The sequence below is a fragment of the Anomaloglossus baeobatrachus genome, chromosome 4 (genome assembly GCF_048569485.1).
Source record: "Anomaloglossus baeobatrachus isolate aAnoBae1 chromosome 4, aAnoBae1.hap1, whole genome shotgun sequence".
NCBI classification, from domain to species: domain Eukaryota; kingdom Metazoa; phylum Chordata; class Amphibia; order Anura; family Aromobatidae; genus Anomaloglossus; species Anomaloglossus baeobatrachus.
Genome location: NC_134356.1, coordinates 91,019,649 through 91,041,328, shown reverse-complemented (window position 1 = coordinate 91,041,328; position 21,680 = coordinate 91,019,649). Strand labels below are relative to the sequence as shown.

The 21,680-nt window shown below is 44.8% G+C and overlaps 2 protein-coding genes across 2 annotated transcripts in view; both read left to right on the top strand.

Moving 5' to 3' along the window:
- Positions 1-235: 235 nt before the first annotated feature.
- On the top strand, positions 236-12,763 carry TXNDC15 (thioredoxin domain containing 15). Its single transcript, XM_075342278.1, has 5 exons — positions 236-363; positions 3,352-3,791; positions 9,008-9,171; positions 11,365-11,495; positions 12,198-12,763. Exons 1-5 carry the CDS (start codon positions 297-299, stop codon positions 12,392-12,394), a joined length of 999 nt encoding a protein of 332 aa, XP_075198393.1. The 5' UTR covers positions 236-296; the 3' UTR covers positions 12,395-12,763.
- A 6,246-nt stretch (positions 12,764-19,009) lies between these two features.
- The window catches only part of PCBD2 (pterin-4 alpha-carbinolamine dehydratase 2), a 213,380-nt gene continuing 210,709 nt past the window's right edge, over positions 19,010-21,680 (top strand). The window contains exon 1 of the mRNA XM_075342276.1: positions 19,010-19,169. Within this exon, the coding sequence (XP_075198391.1) occupies positions 19,056-19,169 (114 nt within the window). The 5' untranslated portion in view covers positions 19,010-19,055. The remainder of the gene's footprint in view (positions 19,170-21,680) is intronic.

Below are 21,680 nucleotides of genomic sequence, written 5' to 3'. Positions count from 1 at the left end.
TACAGTGACTCTCGCAGTAAGTGCGGCCGGATCTCTCCTCATATCACACGGGCTCCAGGCGCCCTCGTGTGGTAGCGCTGGGTATTGGCTCGTGTGGTCACCCTAAAGGCGAAGTCGCGGCCATTTTACCGTAGATTTCTCCACACCGTTATGAAGAGACTCCAATAAAATGGAAGCTTGCCGATTCTCATAAGAATGCCTCTAGCGGAAGCGTGTCATGTACGGAGCCCGGAAGTGACCGAGTGGTCTGCTGGAACGCAGAGATGTCTGCATGAAGATGAAATAATCGGGATAGTATGGGGCTCCCGGTGCGTGTCGCGATATGTGGCGTGTACTTCCTGTGTCTGGCAGTGGGCGCTAGAGGTGAGAATCTGACAGTTGTGGAGGAAGGAATCAGCTGGAGCGTGGCAGTGCTCATAGGCTATGTATAATGCATTATCCCAGCCCCTGGTGACCGCAGCCGGGGTCAGTGTGTACAGAGCTGGTGGCTCCGGGTCTAGATACACAGGAGTTGTCCCTTATACAAACCGCACCGTCATTTACATTAAATGCCTCCATAACCTGGGCTATAAGTAGTGCTATATAGAGAGCCCATATAAGCCGTGCCATCCAGAGCGTGCCCTCTATAAGCAGTGCCACCCAGAGCGTGCCCCTGTAAGCGGTGCCACCCAGAGCGTGCCCCTGTAAGCGGTGCCACCCAGAGCGTGCCCCTGTAAGCGGTGCCACCCAGAGCGTGCCCCTGTAAGCGGTGCCACCCAGAGCGTGCCCCTGTAAGCGGTGCCACCCAGAGCGTGCCCCTGTAAGCGGTGCAACCCAGAGCGTGCCCCTGTAAGCGGTGCCATCCATAGCGTGCCCCTGTAAGCGGTGCCATCCAGAGCGTGCCCCCCTATAAACGGTGCCATCTAGAGCGTGCCCCCCTATAAACGGTGCCATCCAGAGCGTGCCCCCCTATAAACGGTGCCATCCAGAGCGTGCCCCCCTATAAACGGTGCCATCCAGAGCATGCCCCCCTATAAACGGTGCCATCCAGAGCACGCCCCCCTATAAACGGTGCCATCCAGAGCACGCCCCCTATAAACGGTGCAATCCAGAGCACGTCCCCCTATAAACGGTGCAATCCAGAGCGCGCCCCTATGAGCGGTGGCATCCGGAGCGCGCCCCTATAGGCGGCGCCATCCGGAGCGCGCCCCTATAGGCGGCGCCATCCGGAGCGCGCCCCTATAGGCGGCGCCATCCGGAGCGCGCCCCTATAGGCGGCGCCATCCAGAGCGCGCCCCTATAGGCGGCGCCATCCAGAGCGTGCCCCTATAAGGGTATGTGCGCACGTTGCTTTTTACCTGCTTTTTTGCTGCTTTTTCTTCTGCGCTGTTTAATGCCAAAATGGATGTGTTCTTCTATTCAAGCAACATTTAATTGTTTTTATGATACAATAATCAAGATATTTGGATAGAACATAAAATATTTATTGGAATACAACTTTAGAACACAAAAAACTAATAAATTGTAAATATGTAATATATATATATATATATATATATATGTATACAGTGTATATACACACAAGATATATATGTAAACTACTGTATATTACATAGTGTATTACATATTTACAATTTATTACAGTTTTTTGTGTTCTAAAGTTGTATTCCAATAAATATATTTTATGTTCTATCCAAATATCTTGATTATTGTATCATAAAAATTATTAAATGTCTGATGTTCACATACACATATTCATGTACTACAATAAATTTTTCACCTAACTATAAGCAATATATGTAGGAGTCGGAGCCGGAGTCGGAGCCGGAGTCGGAGCCGGTGCAAGAGAATTTGAGGAGTCGGAGTCGAAGGTTTGGCTTACCGACTCCACAGCCCTGGTTACAATAAACAGTGCCCTCCAGAGCGTGCCCTTATAAATAGTGCCACCCAGATTGTGCATATTTTTGATGGGAAATGCTGTTACAAGAGATTTCATCAGCACAAAATGGCTTCTCTTTATAAGCACAGGTAATCGGTGCCCCCTTGTTGCCTGTAACTTCACCCTCCTAGTTGATTTGCATCCATCTTTGCCCACATTTCCTTAAATAGACCATTCTGGCTTTACCAGAGGAAGAGGAGAGCGGAAAACAAGTATAGCAGTGCCCGTCCTTCTGTAGTGACTGTATAAACGGGTCCTCACATGGACCGATGGCTGAGGTCTGCCTGCCTAGTAACGACTGCTATTAATGAGGTTATCAATGGTTGTCTGAGGAATGCTCTGCCATGCTAAATGCACCTGGACAAATCATCAAGATCCTCTGCTGGCAGCTTCCTTTACATCTGTCGACCAGTGACATCCCCGATATGCTCAATGGGAGACAATCTGAAGACCCAGCAGGCTGTGGCAGCACGTTTAGGCCACGCAGCCTGCTCACAGTAGCACCACCAACGTGCGACCTGATGTTATGTAGAAAAACAGCTCCCGGGACACTTTGGAGACATGGCCGTATTCAGGGGTTCCACAATTGATCTCTTCTCCACTGTAAGTAAAATTAGACGTCACATACTAAGCCTAATGCATCCGAGTCTACACAAACCATCGGACCATTTCCACAACGTCCGGCTACAGATGTTCCTACAACCTCACATCACCGCTCTCAAAGCCTCACCTGGAGCAGAGCAAGGTGGCACATTGAGACCTGTGTTTGTATTGGACGCATACTATCCAGAGATTGATCTGAAGGCCACGTGGACAACAGCTAACATTTTGGAGTTACATTGATTTGGTCGTGTAACCAGTGGTATAACCGTTTCTCCGGAGTCACCCAGCACACCCAGGAGTTGTTTTTCAACACCAGAACACCAGGCTGCATATTGCTCATACCAATGTGAGCATCCAACATGGTGTAAATGTGCTACCACGGCCTGCAGAGTCTCTGGACTTTTGACCTTCAAGCACAACGGAAGGTCATTGGACGGTAATTGTAAAAGCAGCTGCCAGCAGCAGATCTTGATGATTTGTGTACCTAAGGGCATTCAGCATGGCAGAACATCCCTCAGATAATCATTAATTACCTCACTGATAGTCCAGGGGCTTTCTATGTACGGCGCTCATAGTCCATACAATGTTGTCTCCATTTTGTCCTCATTTGCATATCGGTAACGTCTGTCGTTCCTGTGATCTCTATAATGCCACCACTTTTTCTTCTTGGTGCTGTAATAGTGTTTTGCGTGTATATACCGTACACTGTGTAGATGTACACATCTGATAGCTGTATATGTAATATAAGAAGGCAGGTGGTAAGGATTTCTCCGTAAAGGTAAGGGATTATGTCTATAATGATGGCTTCATCATAGACTTCTCTCCAAAAGGTAATCAAGATGGACACGTCTATGGAGAAGATCATCAGGCAGAAGTCCATCAGAGCACGAGCCCTGTACCTTCAACACTGGGCAATGAAGGCCGCGTTACAGGGGGCGTGCAGTACAAGACGGCTGAGATTGCAGATGCCATGCAGAGTGTTGACCTCCAGACGGACCCTGCTGTGCTCCTGTCCATGCTGCCAAGGGCTATGAAGGACCGAGCCGGAGCAGACAGTGTGTGTGACATGGAGGCGGGCGGGGAGGAATGTGGCAGCACACTCAGCGCTTCAGATGACCAGGCTGAGGAGCAAACCCAAAATATGGACGCCAATGCAGCCGATACAGACTCAAATGCTACAGATAGCAGTAAACCGCTCAAAGTCAACTGTGAGGACCGCAACATCACTGATATGGAGAACTTTACACTGCAGATCCTTAATATTTCTCAGGTAGGATACAGTTATGGCCTTTGTCATGGGAAGACCTGACCTGCAGACCTGGTTTACGGGATATGTTCTGTATCTGGTGTACAGAGGAGACCCAGTGGTTGTGAGATGTGTGCGGTGAAGGTCTGGAAGAAATGGTAAAGCTCAAAGCACCATGGCTGGGGGTAGAAAGAAGTGAAGCTCGGAGCGTCATGGCTGAGGGTAAAAAGGAATGAAGCTCAGAGCGCCATTGCTGGGGGTAAAAAGGAATGAAGCTCAGAGCGCCATTGCTGGGGGTAAAAAGGAATGAAGCTCAGAGCGCCATTGCTGGGGGAAAAAATGAATGAAGCGCAGAGCACCATGGCTGGGGGTAGAAAGAAGTGAAGCTCGGAGCGCCATGGCTGGGGGTAAAAAGGAATGAAGCTCAGAGCGCCATTGCTGGGGGTAAAAAGGAATGAAGCTCAGAGCGTCATGGCTGGGGGTAAAAATGAATGAAGCGCAGAGCACCATGGCTGGGGGTAAAAAGGAATGAAGCCCAGAGCACCATGGCTGGGGGTAAAAAGGAATGAAGCCCAGAGCGCCATGGCTGGGGGTAAAAAGGAATGAAGCTCAGAGCGCCATGGCTGGGGGTAAAAAGGAATGAAGCTCAGAGAGTCATGGCTGGGGGTAAAAAGGAATGAAGCTCAGAGCACCATGGTTGGGGGTAAAAAGGAATGAAGCTCAGAGAGTCATGGCTTGGGGTAAAAATGAATGAAGCTCAGAGCACCATGGCTGGGGGTAAAAATGAATGAAGCTCAGAGCGCCATGGTTGGGGGTAAAAAGGAATGAAGCTCAGAGCGCCATGGCTGGGGGTAAAAAGGAATGAAGCTCAGAGCGCCATGGCTGGGGGTAAAAAGAAATGAAGCTCAGAGCGCCATGGCTGGGGGTAAAAATGAATGAAGCTCAGAGCGCCATGGCTGGGGGTAAAAAGGAATGAAGCTCAGAGTGTCATGGCTGGGGGTAAAAAGGAATGAAGCTCAGAGCACCATGGCTGGGGGTAAAAAGGAATGAAGCTCAGAGCGCCATGGCTGGGGGTAAAAAGGAATGAAGCTCAGAGCGCCATGGCTGGGGGTAAAAATGAATGAAGCTCAGAGCACCATGGCTGGGGGTAAAAAGGAATGAAGCTCAGAGCGCCATGGCTGGGGGTAAAAAGGAATGAAGCTCAGAGCACCATGGCTGGGGGTAAAAAGGAATGAAGCTCAGAGCGCCATGGCTGGGGGTAAAAAGGAATGAAGCTCAGAGCGCCATGGCTGGGGGTAAAAAGGAATGAAGCTCAGAGCGCCATGGCTGGGGGTAAAAATGAATGAAGCTCAGAGCACCATGGCTGGGTGTAAAAAAATGAATAAATAAGCTCCTGCGTTTCTGTACTTTACAAGGTCACTTTTAATCAACTTTTTTATGTTTAGAAACTTTAATCTTGGCACTGCAAAGATCCAGTAGTCAGAAAGCTACAATGGACAGTCTCATGTTTTTGTGAACTGCCCAACTGTCCTAGCTGGCAAAAACAATTATCAGGCATGCTAGATGTCAGTACTTATGTATAAATGTGTATAAACTGTTATGGTATGTGCATTTTTGATATTTTTTTTTACAGCATAACCATACCTACACCAGTACAGTGTGTAGAATGGGGAACAGGTTTCTAAGTTCATTAACATCCAATGCAAGTTCACACAGACTTAAATGTTACTTTTTAAGATTTATTATTTTTTATTTAATTCAGAGTCCTGATTCAGGCCTTTTGAGTGCCTCTACAGCTTCTAATACTTTATTGGCAGCCTTTGCATCTCTGTGGCATCACGAGTGATGATGTGGTTCCAGGCCTGTATCAAAGCCTCAATCAACTCTCTTTTGGTCCTTGGCTGTTTTTTAGATATCTCTATTGATACCTTGTGCCACAAATTTTCCATTGGATTGAGGTCTGGGAACTGGGCTGGCCGGTCAATAGTAGCCACCTTGTTCTTTTTTTTTTTTTTCCATTCCGTTACGGTCTTAGCTCTGTGACAAGGAGCATTATCATCCTGGAAGATATAATCCCCTGAAAACAGGTGTTGAGCAGAAGGCAGCATTTTCTTATTAAGGATGTCTATGTATTTTTTTGCATTAACCATACCCTCCACAATATGAAGCCTTCCAGCACCATTGGCGGCCATACAGCCCCAGACCATTGCTTTCATCAGATGTTTCACAGAGAAGCTCAAACACTCTGGCTTGTGCTCTTCTTGTGGAAACCTTCTCACATAAGACTTGCCATCATTTCCTAAAATGCAAAAAGTGCTTTAATCAATAAATAGCACTTTTTCCCACTCCTCCTTCCTCCATTTTGAATATTTCAATGCCCACAGTTTTCGCCTTTGTCTTTGTATGGCTGTCATCAATGGCTTCTTTCGGGCCTTGCACCCCTCAATCCTGCTTCCAAACATCTCTTCCTAACAGTTGATGTTGCTACCTCAATATTGCACTTTTCTTGCCATTCTCGCAGAAGCTGAGGAGAGGTGAGCTTTCGATTGGCAAGGGATGTTCTTATCAGTACTCTATCCTCCCTTTTAGTTGACTTTCTGGGCCGACCCAGATCTGGGCCTGTCCTGGGTAATTCCAAGCTGCTTATGTTTCTGCAAAATTCTTACAACTGTTCTCTGATTACAGCCGACCTTCCTTGCGATCTGGGGGCCAGTATAACCCTCTTCATGTAGCACCACAACTCGCACACGATCCTCCGCTGACTAAAATCTGAAGGCTCCCACCATAAAGCTCTACAGTATGGTTCACTAGCTAGACCTACAGATAAAACAAACAAACTAAGCAGCAGATGTGAGGCAATGGAATGGAATGTGATTGGCTGCCATATCCAGGTTATGATTGGTCACAAGAACCTCATCTGTGATTGGCTAATTTTGGATCTGAAGCTGCACAATATTTAGTTGTGCTTTCAATTCCCATATTGTTGCTATAATTTCAGACAAAACTACTTCAAAAGCTAAAAATATTACAGAGAGAGAATGCAAAATTGTTTTCTGAACAAAACCATATATAATATCTCATATTAGCATCGAAGATATTCGACAGAAAACGTTTAAAATTTGAAAAATCAATTTATCCTATGCAGGACTTATGATCACCACTGTAATTAGTACACCTGAAGAAACAGCTTTTGTAATTTGTCTTAACAGAAGAATCTGCTTCTTTCTCCTCCTGGACTGATCTTTCCATTAAAGGGTAAAATATGTATTCATTTAAGTGAGATTTTCATGTTCCTGAGATAGGAGGTGACAGTTAGTGCTAATAAGAGTCTATGGAGATAGAAGAGGCAGACGCAGACATTCTGCTGCAAGTTCTCCATAGAACCTCATGAGCACCAACTGTCATTCTATCTCAGATTTCACCTGTGAAGTGAGAATTGTGATCAGTCCTGGAGGTGAAAGAAGCACATTTCTCTAATAAGATATATTACAAGTTCATTTTCACATGTACAAGTAAAAGGATGGTGACTCTTTTAGGCTAAGTTCACATTTCCGTTGTTTTCCATCAGTCACATGCGTTGCTTGACGCATGTGACTGATGCGCTGTACAACGGATGACAAAGAACAGAATTCTTTGTCGGACTCTGTTGTGTGCAGGAGGCGGAGCGCGAGGGGGCGGAGTTCGGGGTGGGTGGAGCCGAGCGGGGCTGTAGCACTGAGGACGTCAGTGCCGCGGGGACTGCAGGGCTGGGGACAGGTGAGTGTGTATACATGCTGAGTGCGGGAGGGGGCGGAGCCCAGCGGGGAAGTGTCGGGCTCCCTGCACAGCCAGGGTAAATATCGGGTAAAAGCAAAGCACTTTTTGCTTGGTTACCCGATATTTATCTTGGTTACCAGCAGACACCGCTTAGCGCTGGCTCCCTGCACACGTAACCAGTGTAAATATCGGGTAACTAACCAAAGCACATTGCTTAGTAACCCGATGTGTATCCTGGTTACGTATGCAGGGAGCCAGAGAGAGCGCATGCGCAGCGAAATCCTACGGATCGCGCTGCTCAAAAAACGTTACATGCTGCGTTCCTCCCGCCTGGCGGTCAGTCGTTCCACGACTGATCAGTCGGGCGGAGGGTGCAACGCAGCATCATCAATCACAATCCGCCGCTCATACAAGTCTATGGGAACAACGGAATCCGCCAAACGGATTTCGTTGTTTACCAGAGCAGCGGATTGTGACTGATACAATTTAACGGAAGTGTGAACCTAGCCTTAAAGATTTTTTTAATGTTCTATATAACAAAGTAAGATCATAAATCTTATTTTCTCACAGGCCACTAAGCTTAATATTAGACACCTCTATATACTGTACACAGGATGACACTTTTTCATCAGTCTCATTACCATTACAGACAATGAAAGGTAGCAGGATCCTATCAGACCTGTGTTGGAAAGGGCTTGATTAAGCCTCTTATAGGGTCACCTCTAAACCTCTGGGCCCACGGTTCATCAAGACCCGCGATCTTCTCACTTGTCTTGATGAGGGGCCTTGGTGGAGTCAGAAGCCAAAAATCTTATTTCGGTGAAGGCGTGGAGTGAGATTTTTGGCATGGGGAACACCACGGCTCGTGATGACTTACACAAGCTGTTGCATCATTTTGGCCGAGCTGGGAAGCTTTAAACGTCAAAAGGTGCGCCATTTTTGAGACTTTCAAAGCATTTTACCCAAAAATTCTTACCTTTCCATTCAAACACTGCCCATAAAATAAAATCTGATGATGTGTGCAACACAATAGGAAATTGTCACTGATGAGCAGCCCTAGATCTGCATGTCTTTCCACATAAGAACGGTTATAACCCTTGACAGCAAGCAAACTTCTCAAAAATGGGAAGGCAACTCTGTTTCTTTGCAGCGCTGGGGTTCTGGGTTCAAATCCCACCAAGAACAACATCTGTAGGAGTTTGTATGTTCTCCCCGTGTGTGTGGGTTTCCTCCAAGTTCTCCGGTTTCCTCCCACTCTCCATAGACATACTGATAGGGAATGTAGATTGTGAGCCCCGATGGGGACAGGGATGATATCTATAAAGTGCTGTGGATAGGATGGCGCTAAAAAGGCAAGTATAATGAATAATAATATTGGGAGGAAGTGAAAAGCTAAGTATGGTAGGAAGTTGTAAAACGTTTCATTTCACAGTGTCACCGCCCTTTTAAGTTGCGTTTCGGTAACTTTTCCTTTAATTTTCCAGGACCTTATGGATTTTCTGAATCCAAATGGCAGTGAATGTTCCATGGTTTTGTTCTTTACCCCCTGGTGTCAGTTTTCGGCTGCCCTAGCCCCTCATTTCAATGCCTTGCCTAGAGCCTTCCCAACGCTGCAGTTTTTGGCACTGGATGCGTCCCAGCACAGCAGGTATGGATAATCGCTCAACTTTACATAGGGAACAAAAAAAAAATATGGTGTCCGTCTTATAAACCGGTGGTGTCTTACTGGTAGGGGGCGGCAGGGTTGGTGAAGCAGGGTCACAGGAGGCAGGGGCTGTGCTGTACTAGGGCGATGCCGCGGGCGGTGCAGCGGGTATCCCAGATGCTTGCTGCGGGCACTGTGAGGCAGGAGGAGCATCCAGAAACTTGGTGGTGCGGGCTTCAAAAAATTGATGGCCGGAGTTGGCATGTGCGCAGATGGAGCTCTTGCCTCAATGACAAGCTGAGATCTCATCTGCGCACGCGCCAGAAGAGATCTCTCTGCTCAAGATCTCATCTTTGCATGCAACTGCGGGCGCCATTATTTGAAACCCACACCGCCAACGTTTTCAGAATGGCGGCCCGCAGCACAGCGCACCGCCCACAGCGCAGCGCCCGCAGCACGGCCCACAGCACAGCGCCCGCAGTAAGCTCGCAGCACGGGCCACAGCGTAGTGCCCACAGCGCAGCGCCCGCACCACAGCGCAGCGCCCGCAGTAAGCTCGCAGCACGGCCCACAGCGCAGCGCCCGCAGCACAGCCCGCAGCACGGCCCACAGTGCTGCGGGCGCTGCGCTGTGGGCCGTGCTGCGGGCGCATAGCGCAGCGCCCGCAGTAAGCTCGCAGCACGGCCCACAGCGCACCGCCCGCAGTAAGCTCGCAGCACGGCCCACAGCGCAGCACCCGCAGTAAGGCTGAAGCACAGCGTCCACACTAAGCCCGCAGCACAACGCCCGCAGTAAGCTACATTCGGATTATAAGACGCACCCCTTATTTTCCTACCAAAGGAGTAAAAAAGCGCCTTATAATCTGAAAAAAATGTTAAACATCTAGTAATCTGTGGTGTAGGGCTAAGGAGTGGCCATTATCTTATGTAAATGCATGGTGGCAACATGCGAAGTTATACAGTAATGCATTTACAAGCCCTACATTTTCCTTTAATGGGTAAAATGGTTCACTAGGCCTATGTTAGGACATATGGATGTAAAACATGGGCTGCAAAGGTATTAACCAGTTCTCTGGTTGGTAATAAGTGCCGGACATTGAAAGGGTTACTGGTACTCCATTATATTAATGCCAAGCGTTTCCACAGTTATATGTTGTACTATACACCTTAGCAGTTCACCCTCCGTTATCTGAGCGTGCATGTGCCCTCAGCTGAAGAGTGGAGTGACCCTTCTGATGGCTCATCTGCAAGGAGAATAAAAGGATTGGGTGTTGAAATTTTAACATTTTGGATCCTTCGATTTGGGGTGAATTAGGTGGTCCCATACGCCTTAGATGTGTGGGTAGTCCAGCCAAAAGTGGTGCATTACGACAACAGCCTCAGAGGTGTCAAATACCAACCAAGGACAACAACTGCAAGAGTTTGTATGTTCTCCCCGTGTTTACATGGGTGTCCTCCCATACTCCAAAGACATAGGATAGGGAATGTAGATTGTGAGCCCCAATGGGGACAGTGATGATCACATCTGTAAAGCTCTCTGGGATTAATAGCACTATAGAAGTGAGTAAAAAACTTGCGTGTATGGGGGCCCTTGGGGTAAATAGATGCATAGCAGATTAGCTTTTCGCCCCTGGGGTTTGGAGAAATCCATATGTTGGCTGCTAAAAAACCCTATTATAATTAATGAAATTGATCTTCCTTTCACAAGTCTGATAATAATAATGATATCCATTTTATTAAATTCTTTATCACGATGGATTTCATATTCAAGGCAAGGATTAACCGGTACAGAGGACAGAATCAATGAAAAGCATAACTCGCTGCGAAGCAGGAAAGAATCCGGCGGTGCTCTACCTTAGGCGTGTATGCATAACGTCCAGGAGGAAGAGATGATGCGGTGGCACTCACCAGATGTAGAAAATCCTTTTTATTACCTCACACAGTAAAACATGTAGGTGCGGGTCACTTATGGTCGACAGAAGTTTCGCTCAAAGCTTCACTTCTACAGGTCCTTTGCACAAAATGGTCTTCCTCCATATGTGACGCGCACCTACCCACCTGCATATTTTACTGTGTGAAGTAGTAGGATTTTCTACATCTGGTGAGTGCCACCGCTTCATCTCTTCCTCCTGAACACTATATGGATTTTATGCCGAAACTTACCTTTTGATGGCCTTCTCTTTTGTTTTTCTTTTAGCTTGTCCACCAGATTCGGGACAGTTGCCGTTCCTAACATCCTGCTTTTCCAAGGCGCAAAGCCCATGGCCCGGTTCAACCATAGTGAAAGGAACCTGGATTCCTTCAAGTCTTTTATATTCAACCAGTCAGGTACATAGATCTCATAGGCTGACAATACTCAGTGCTATGCCACCATTCATGCAGCCAGAGAACCAATGAGAGACCCCATTGTGACGAGGCCCACACAGTGTACCATCAAATTACTTTCAGCTCCATCTATGTACTAACACTTTTTGTTTTATTTAAAGCGGTTGTCCGGACTTACAACAAAAGTTTACACAGTCACATTACACAGTATAATAAAGAACGATGCAGGACAAAAATTGTTGATGAAACGTTATATCAAACTTTATTTACGCAGGAACATTCCAGTTGAGGAAAAAAGACGGCTAGCTGAACTCTCAAAGCAAAGTATTAAATAGAAACGATTCTATAGTAAATACATAGAAGAGACAATGCATGGTGCTACAGATACAAATGTATATACAGAAAGGTTAAGAGATCACATCAGTGTATATGACCATGTGGGTGTATGAGCCAACGTGCGTTTCGCATACAAGGTTCTTCAGGAGAACACAGTCACATCACTACTTAATCCCATTACTGCAGGTGACAATAATCCCGCGAGTGTTACATAAGATACAAATAGTGGTATTTATACATTTCCACTTCAGAGTCATCAAGTCTAGTCATCACTGATGTTATTGAGCAGGACATTAGGGTTTTCCAGTTTTATTTCCACTTGCGTTTATTCTAGTGACTGGTTTCTAATGATCTAAATATTTCTTCCAGGAATTGAAGCTGAACCAGATATTTTTGTCACAGAAGCCGACATTGAAGGTCCGTTACCCAGCACTCCCCAGGCAGGAATAGACTGGCTCCTGGTTTTCTCTGTACTTTATGTGACGTCCTTTATTTTATATGCCACTATGCAAACTGATAGGATTCGTTGGCTTATACCGGGGCAAGAACACGAGCATCAGGATTGATATTATGAAGCCAAACGTCTTATTAGCCACCCCAGGACTCGTTACTGCCTGCAGCGAAAAGCGTGTGGCTTAAAGGGTTTCTTACCTGCGGTTTGATTACGCATACACTGGACTTTGGATGACTGGACGTTGCCCTTACTATTGCTCAAGCGCACTTGGACCTGACTAGTGATTTTTGGCATGTTGTAAACTTCTGGGGAGAAGAAACCCTTTCAAAGCTTAAAGAATGACCAGAGCACATCTAAAATTATTTATTATAATAAAAGGTGCCTAAAGTGGAAGCGGGTGTACATATTTTGGTCTGAACAGTTTTGGAAACATACTGTAAATAATAATAAATAAATAAACCATATTTTTTGTTTGCCTGGATTGTAGTTTTCCATTTTTTGATTGAATGTATTGCACATAGAATGGTTTTTCTTCATGGCTTTTAGAGAAGGGTCTTCATAAAGGGGGTTCTCTCGTCATAGACATCCCCTTTAATATGAAATGCCCCACTTCGATCAGCTGAGTGGTACGCATTCATCTGTTCAATGCGGCCTGCGACTGGAAAAAGGCATTCTGTGAGGTAGCTGATGGGAGCCATGACATGATAGCTCCACTTAAATGCTGCTGTCAGAGACTGACAATGGTATTTATATGGTTAAAGGGCAGCAGTGAAAGCCAGCTCCAATCACTGAAGTTGGAGGCAAGTACTGGTTCTAACACAGTCAACACTCGCCATGTATGAGCGGGCTCAGCTCCTGTGCCTGCTCCATAAAACCCTACCTGACCGATGATAAAATATATCACACACCACCAAGGGGTGAATGAATTCAGATTCTAATCCAATATCAACCCCAAAAATTCCTATTACTGACTTTACAATACCAGAGCTTATAGAGCCCTCAAGTTCTGGCTCAATACCCCTTTCCTTAAGAAACAACCAGCAGGATATTCACATAAAAAGTACAGGGACGGCTATATTGGCACTAGGATGGTGAATCCAATCATACCTTCAGTTTAGAGATCAGATGTTTGAGTGGAGAAAAAAAATGTTCTCAAAGGTCCAGAAATGAGTCCACTGGTTAAGTGGCAGGTGCATCGGGGTGGGACTTTGTGGGTCGGGTCTTCAGTAAGGGCCGTTTCACACAGCCGGCATTTTGCCGGATTACTGGATCCGGCATACTCCAGTACAATGGCATCACGGCAACCTCCGGTCCCATGCTCCGGTCACATAACAGCATGAGACAGGAGGTTGCCGCGATGCCATTGTACTGTATTACACTGTACTGGAGTGTGCCAGATCCGGTAATCCGGCGAAATGCCGAATGTGTGAAACGGCCCTAATGCTTCCTCCCCTGTCTGATTTCTCCCCTCTGGCACCACGATGAATGCTATGATCGGTGCGCGTGCAGTATTATTTTCATGTTTTCTGCAACTCTTCCAATAAAAAAGATGCAGGAAATAGCGTATGCGTGCACAGTAATCTCCGGTGCCATTGTATTCAAGACACTGTAGAGACTAATATGGTGATGGTGCATGTGTAGATTGAAGTTTGGTTTTTTTTTTGTTTTTTTTTTACTCCGCTCATGCACTGCCACCTTTCAGAGTTATCTCCATAGTGTCCTCAATAAAATGGCGCCAGAGATCGCAGTGGGCGCATATGTTGATTTCCAATGCCATCTTGTTGAGGAGTTGGAGAAAAATTGAAAAGTATGTATTCGCCGGCCATAGTATAAATTGTGGTAGCAGAGGGGAGAAACTTAAATATAGGAGAGGCAGGCACCCAGGGGAGGAGGCATTACTGAAGATCCGACCCACAAAGTCCCACCCCGATGCACATACCACTCAACCAAGGTGATCGGAGATCCACACTTGGCCGTTAAATTCTAAAGGCCCCGTTACATGCAACGACATCGCTAACGAGATGTCGTTGGGGTCACGGAATTCGTGAGGCACATCCGGCTTCGTTAGCGACGTCGTTGCGTGTGACACCTATTAGCGATTTTCAATGGTTGCAAAAACTTTCAAAATCACTAATTGGTGACATGCCCCCCTCTTCCCAAATATCGTTGCTGCTGCAGTACTAATGTTGTTCCTCGTTTCTGCGGCAGCACACATCGCTCCGTGTGACACCGCAGGAACGAGGAACCTCTCCTTACCTGTGTCCTGCCAGCAATGAGGAAGGAAGAAGGTGGGCGGGATGTTCGTCCCGCTCATTTCCGCCCCTCCGCTTTGATTGGGCGGCCGCTTAGTGACGTCAATGTGACGCCAAATGAACCGCCCCCTTAGAAAGGAGGTGGTTCGCCGGTCACAGGATCGTCGCAGAGCAGGTATGTGCGTGTGACGCTGCCATAGCGATAATGTTCGCTACGGCACCGATCACCACATATCGGCCATACCTATGGGGTGGGTGCTATCACGCTCGACATCGCTAGCATCGGCTAGCGATGTCGCAGTGTGTAAAGCGGCCTTAACTCCATTAAGACCAATGACTTAGACACGACCAATGACGTGTAGGTATCATTTTAATGCGGGTTCACACGGCGAGCCCGCATTATTACCCTCATGTCTTCTGATCTGATCAGGGAACATGTGCAGCTAACAGGCGCAGGTGGATCAGAGAGCCACCCGCACCTGTTAACTAGTTAGATCGGACTGTCAAACTCTCACAGAACAATCTAACACGCTGGGGTTCTCGCTGTTCCCCACCGCCATCGGCGCTCCCATCACATGGTCACAGGATGCCAATGGCTTGTCATGACAGCACGGGGTCAGCTGATTATGCCTGTCACTGTCATGACTCACTGTGAATGCCGACCGTACCGACACTCACAGGAGATCAGCATTTCTGCTATGCTGAAGCATTATTCTGATCAGAAGTGATCGGACACTGCAGTCATAAAGTCCCCTAAGGGTCTAATAAAATCAATAAAAAAATGAAAAAGAAAAGTTGTTAAAAATGTGAAGAAAAAGCAAATCTTAAAAGTTCAAATCAATCCCCTTTTGCCCCATTGAAAATAAAAAAAAATGTTAACGAATACACATATTTGGTATCACCACATTCAAAAATGCCTGATCTATCAAAATATAAAATCAATTAATCTAATCAATAGAGGACTTAGCGAGAAAACAATCTAAATGCCAGAATTAACTTTTGTTTTGTTGCTGCAACATTGCATTATAATGTAATAACAGGTGATCAAAACATCACATCTACCCAAAAAATGGTAAAATTAAAAACGTGAATACAAAATGCAAAAAAATAAGCCAACACTGAGGCCCAGATCTAAGAAAAACGAGAACGCTACGGGTCTCGGAAAAAGGTGACAAAAGTGCTATCCCTTTTTTTTTTTATTTATTTATTTATTTTTTTTAACAAAAGTCTGAATTTTTTTTCACCACTTAGATAAAAGTAAAACCCTACCTGTTAGGTATCTATGTACTCGTACTGACCTGGGGAATTATAATAAAAGGTGAGTTTTACCATATAGTGAATATTGTAAATAAAAATTCCCCAAAAAAGTTTTCAATACTTTTGGATTTTTTTCTTGTTTTCCAGTACAATATGGGCCAGAAGGAATGGTTTCATTCAAAAGTACAACTTGTTCCACAAAAAATAAGCGCTCATATGCAGGGCTGCCATCAGGGCATTACTACTGTGACTGGTGTACCGGGCCTGGGGAAGAGAGAGGGGCCTGGCCGAGCCCAGGTTAATTACTTAGCTTTATGTAGCTCCTGGTCAGCCGGGCCCATCAACTTCACCTTGCCCCAGTCACAGCCGCAGCAGAGGGGCCCGGCGGTGTCGCTTCAGTCACTACTGCACATGACTAAGTTGCCTGCGAAGCCCTTCTAGGGCATCACATGCAAATTAGCCATGTAGTGGGAGGCACTGTGAGTGAAACAGAGCAGGGAGGCAGTGTGTCATCCCGCGGCCCAGCATGATGAGGTGATCACTCTGCACCTTGTCTTGGGGTTATATTTGACTCCGATCTCTCCTTCACTCCCTATATTCGTTCAATCGCTCGTTCTTGTCAATTCCACCTCAAAAACATCTTGAGAATTCGACCTTTTCTTACCCTTGACTCTGCAAAAACTCCTACTGTTGCTCTCATTCATTCTCGCCTGGATTATTGTAATTCTTTATTAATTGGTCTCCCTGTTGCTAAACTCTCCCCTCTCCAATCCATTCTGAATGCCGCAGCCAGGATCATTTTCCTTTGCAACCGCTTCACTGATGCCTCTGCTCTGTGCCAGTCATTGCACTGGTTGCCTATCCGCTACAGAATCCAGCATAAACTTATCACTCTCACGCACAAAGCTCTCCACAATTCCGCACCACCCTACATCTCCTCCCTCATCTCTGTCTATCACACCACCCGTGCCCTCCGCTCTGCTAATGACCTAAGACTGACATCCTCAACAATTCGAACCTCCCACTCCCATCTTCAAGATTTCTCACGAGCTGCGCCTATGCTCTGGAACACACTACCAAGAGCAATCCGATTAATTCCCAACATCCACACCTTTAAGCGGGCCCTAAAAATGCATTTCTTTAGACTAGCCTATCACCTCACTGCCCTGATCTAATCTAGTCCCTTTCTGCCCTTCATAACAAAAAATGTACTTCCAATTCTTGTGCCCTGTACCTGTATAAATTCTGGCCAATGACAGGTTCATGCAGCTGGTTTTGAATACCCTATTAAATCGATGGCTGGACCATATATAACAAGCTTCCCTCCCCCCCCCAATCACCTTTTGTGCCTCCCCTATTTCCTCATAGACTGTAAGCTTACGAGTAGGGCCCTCACTCCTACTGATATCTTAATTTTTTTCTTTTTGTATTGTCTCAAATTGTCTGTACATGTCCCCTCTGAATTGTAAAGCGCTGCGGAATATGTTGGCGCTATAGAAATAAAACATTATTATTATTATTATTGTAATAACCTATGAGAACCTCATTCTGGCTCACATAGACTCCCATTGGGGGCTTGTGATGTAATGTCTAACTTTGGACAGTCAAAAGTTATGGGCACAACATGACGTCGCTGGACCAGAGTGGTGCTGAAGATTTTTTCACAAGTGTTCTATTATCCGTCCATCTGGGATTCAGCATCCGTGCACATCTTGACATTTCAGGGGTTTTTTTTCATCAGGTAAAATATATCTTTGTACCGTGTTAGCCAGTAGAGATAAAAAATTGTTTAAAAGAACTGGAGTCCTCAGTGGTTGATACTTTTTAATGGCTAACTGAAAAGATGGTAATAGCAAGCTTTCCAGACTACTCAGGTCTCTTCTTCACGCTCAATATAACACAAAATCTGAAGAATATAACACTTGGAAACTTCAAGTCTCAGAGAGATAGGAGACTATGGGTGTACAAACTTATGAGGACCTTTGACACATTCAGAGCTGGAATGAATGTTTCTCATGGAATCATGTCTTTTTACATCAATTAAGAGATGTGCTCCTCTGACCACCCGAGCGTGTCACAGCCCGGACCAGACCCTTATCAGAGGACAATAAAACTTTCACACTGAACTGCAGCAATATTTATGGCCACAACAGTCTGTCCTCTTGCCATACTGATAGTTCTGCTTCACATAACTTGTTTTATTTACTGCACTATTCTATGTCCTGTTGTGTATAAATATGTGACTCTTCAGATTTTGTGTTATATTGAGCCTGATGAAGAGACCTGAGTAGTCTCAAAAGCTTGCTATTTATTGTCATCTTTTCAGTTAGCCATTAAAAGGTATCAACCACTGAGGACTTCAGTTCTTTTAGGGTATGTGCGCACGTTGCTTTTTACCTGCTTTTTACCTGCTTTTTTGCTGCTTTTTCTTCTGCGCTGTTTAATGCCAAAATGGATGTGTTCTTCTATTCAAGCAAAGTCTATGGGAATTTGGGTTTCTTGTTCACACTATGTTGTTCAAAATGCTGCCTTTTTGTGGCAGAACTTTGGTCAAAAACTCAGCTTTTCAAAGAAGCAACATGTCAATTGTTTTTGCCATTTGGGTTTTGCACTGCAAAGCTGAGTTTTTGACCAAAGTTCTGCCACAAAAAGGCAGCATTTTGAACAACATAGTGTGAACAAGAAACCCAAATTCCCATAGACTTTGCTTGAATAGAAGAACACATCCATTTTGGCATTAAACAGCGCAGAAGAAAAAGCAGCAAAAAAGCAGGTAAAAAGCAGGTAAAAAGCAACGTGCGCACATACCCTTAAACAATTTTTTTTTCATCAGGTGAGCTGAACATTTTTTTATTTTTTGTGGGAATATTTGTACAAAGCTACAGACAAGTAGGAAACATAAATACTATATATCGTTAGTAGTGATGGGCGAATAGTAACTATTCATGGTCTGATTTGTAATGAATCCCAAAGTAGTATTCTGGAATAACAAACCTAATGCAAGTCAATGGGGAACCTGGGCATTTTTCTTGTTGTGACGAATACTGGAATAGTACTCGGTATTCAGTAACCATTATCCAAACATGAATAGTTAGTGAGCTTGTATTTCTTTATATTGTGCTGGATTGTGTGATTCCAGCCGCAGTATTGTAGTCAGTGTGAAGGGCATGGTGGGCAGGTACTTCCTGCAGCCTCTGCCACTCCTCCTTGTGAGTGAGCACATGGACAGGGTAGGCAGGGCTGAGTGCAGGCCCAGGCTCAGCCATGAGCAGCTCCCTGTATATAAGGCACACTGGCAGGCTTGTAGCTCGGCTCCTCCAGCCTGTGTGCAGCAAGGAAGTGATCGCACCAGCCCTGACCAAACACTACTCCAGGATGGTGAGTATGTGCAGGCTGCCCTCTGCTACATAACCTCCAGCTAATAAACAATGCCTACACCATACAAATCACACCAAGCTGCTCCAATGCCACCCGACAAGTGCAAGACATTCATCTATTGTGGTGTATTCAGCTGAAAAAATAAAAACCGTAAAGAAATCCCCCACCGGTGGAGCTTGGGGCGCTTCTATGGTCACAAACCGGTCTCTTCTATGATAGAGGGGTCTCTGAGCCCCTTTAGAATCCAGAGCCTGCACCTCACATAGTTATGTCCATTCATTTCAATGGAGACCCTAAATCTGCAGGCTCTTGCATTTCCACAAAAAACAAGCACATTAATAAGTGTACAGATATATAGCATGGGTGGTGAAACGCTGCGTATATTGCTTTAGAAATCTGCACCGTGTGACCCTAACCTCAGGGTGTGTACAGACCGCAGCCGAACTATGGTAACCTTTCACAAACCATTGCTGTGGTATGCATACAATAGTTTAGGCTGCACTTACACGTTGTGTTTTCTGTAATCTTGGCAAAAATGCATAAATTTTCCCTATTTTTAAAAAATAATTTGATTACTGCAAAAAATTCCTAGACCTATGTTCACACAGCATATTTTCAGTCTGAGTTCTGTCAATGGAAAAAAATGACCGCACTCAGCAACTGTCAGCTGAGCATCTATATATATATATATATATATATATATATATATCTATCTCAATCATTATTATTTATTATTATAGCGCCATTTTTTCCATGGTGCTTTACAGGTGAAAAGGGTATACATAATAGGGACAAGTACAATAATCATGAATATTACAAATCAGACTGGTACAGCGAGAGGACCCTGCACGCGAGGGCTCACAGTCTACACAGGGATGTATATATATAAATATATATATATATATATATATATATATATATATATATATAACTATTCCATAGTGCCAATTCAAATCTATGGGTGCCCCTCCAAAAATGAATTGGATTCTACATGGACCAACCTTATAGCATCTGATCTTGATCTTTATGGATACATTGCCATTATTAACATGGGAAACAATTTTGGTCTTGTATGCGTTACTCACTGCCGATGTATAAAAACAAATGCAATACGGAGACAATATAGATGAAAAATTCTGTGTTTTTTCTGATGACAATCTGACTTTTTTTTTTTTGTGTGTGAACTTCGCCTTATGGGATTTTCAGCACAAAATAATATAATAATATTTATTCATTTATATAGCGCTATTAATTCCACAGCGCTTTACATACATTGGCAACACTGTCCCCATTGGGGCTCACAATGTAAATTCCCTATCAGTATGTTTTTGGAGTGTGGGAGGAAACCAGAGTACTCGGAGGAAACCCACGCAAACACGGGGAGAACATACAAACTCCTTGCAGATGGTGTCCTTGGTGGGAATCGAAGCCAGGACCCCAGCGCTGCAAGGCTGCAGTGCTAACCACTGAGCCACCGTGCCACCCATGACTGTTCAAACCAAGCCCAGGCGCTCGGTGCATCATGGTGGGGCCTGTCATATATATATATCTCGCACACGCACACACACACGCCTACGCGCCTTCCCACCTGATGATTTTCCTTCTATCTCCACCTCCCCTCATCTTTGACAGCTCTGACTCCATAGAGGCAGGGAAGGGTGGAGATGGATGGAAAACAGGCAGGTGGGAAGGTGCATGTAAATGATTAGCCCGGCCATGATGAAAAAGAGCCTGTACTTGGTATGAATTGTCACTACAGCTCAGGTGCAATCTGTACAGGTGCTCAAAAAAAAAAAAAAACACCCCAAAAAAAACTGGCTGCAGAAGAGGTGAAGTGCTCTGCAGATGAGAAAATGCAATGGTGGGAAACACACATCGGTTAGTGTTACTTTAATTGCACAAATGTGAATTTGCCACAAGTTTCAGCCTATGCTTAGTAAACAGTAAAATCCACAGCGGGAGTTGACATGCTGTGGATTAAAAATATTGTACTGCAGATGTATTATGTGACCCAGAGATAGCGAGATATATATATCCATCTATATGTACCGTATATCTATATATGTATATATGTGTATATATATATATGTGTATATGTATATCTATATATATCTATATATGTATATGTTATGTATGTGTGTGTGTGTATATATATATATATATATATATATGTATATGTGTGTGTATGATTTATATATATATATATATAGATATATATAGATATATATATATAGATATATATATATATATATATATATATATCTCATGTCAAAGTATTTACATGGTGATTAAGCAGAACTGTATCACTTGTTCCCCTACAGAATCTAGTGTAAACAAAGTATAGGTATATAATAGATCCTACTATGTTTAATAAATAAATAGATACCCCCCTCATCAATCTGCTAGATTTGTTCTGGTCTTCAGATTCAGGTTTGGCTTCGAGAAATACATTAATGGTAATATAGCACCATCTAGTGGTCATATTTAATAACAGCACTCTAACGCAGGAAA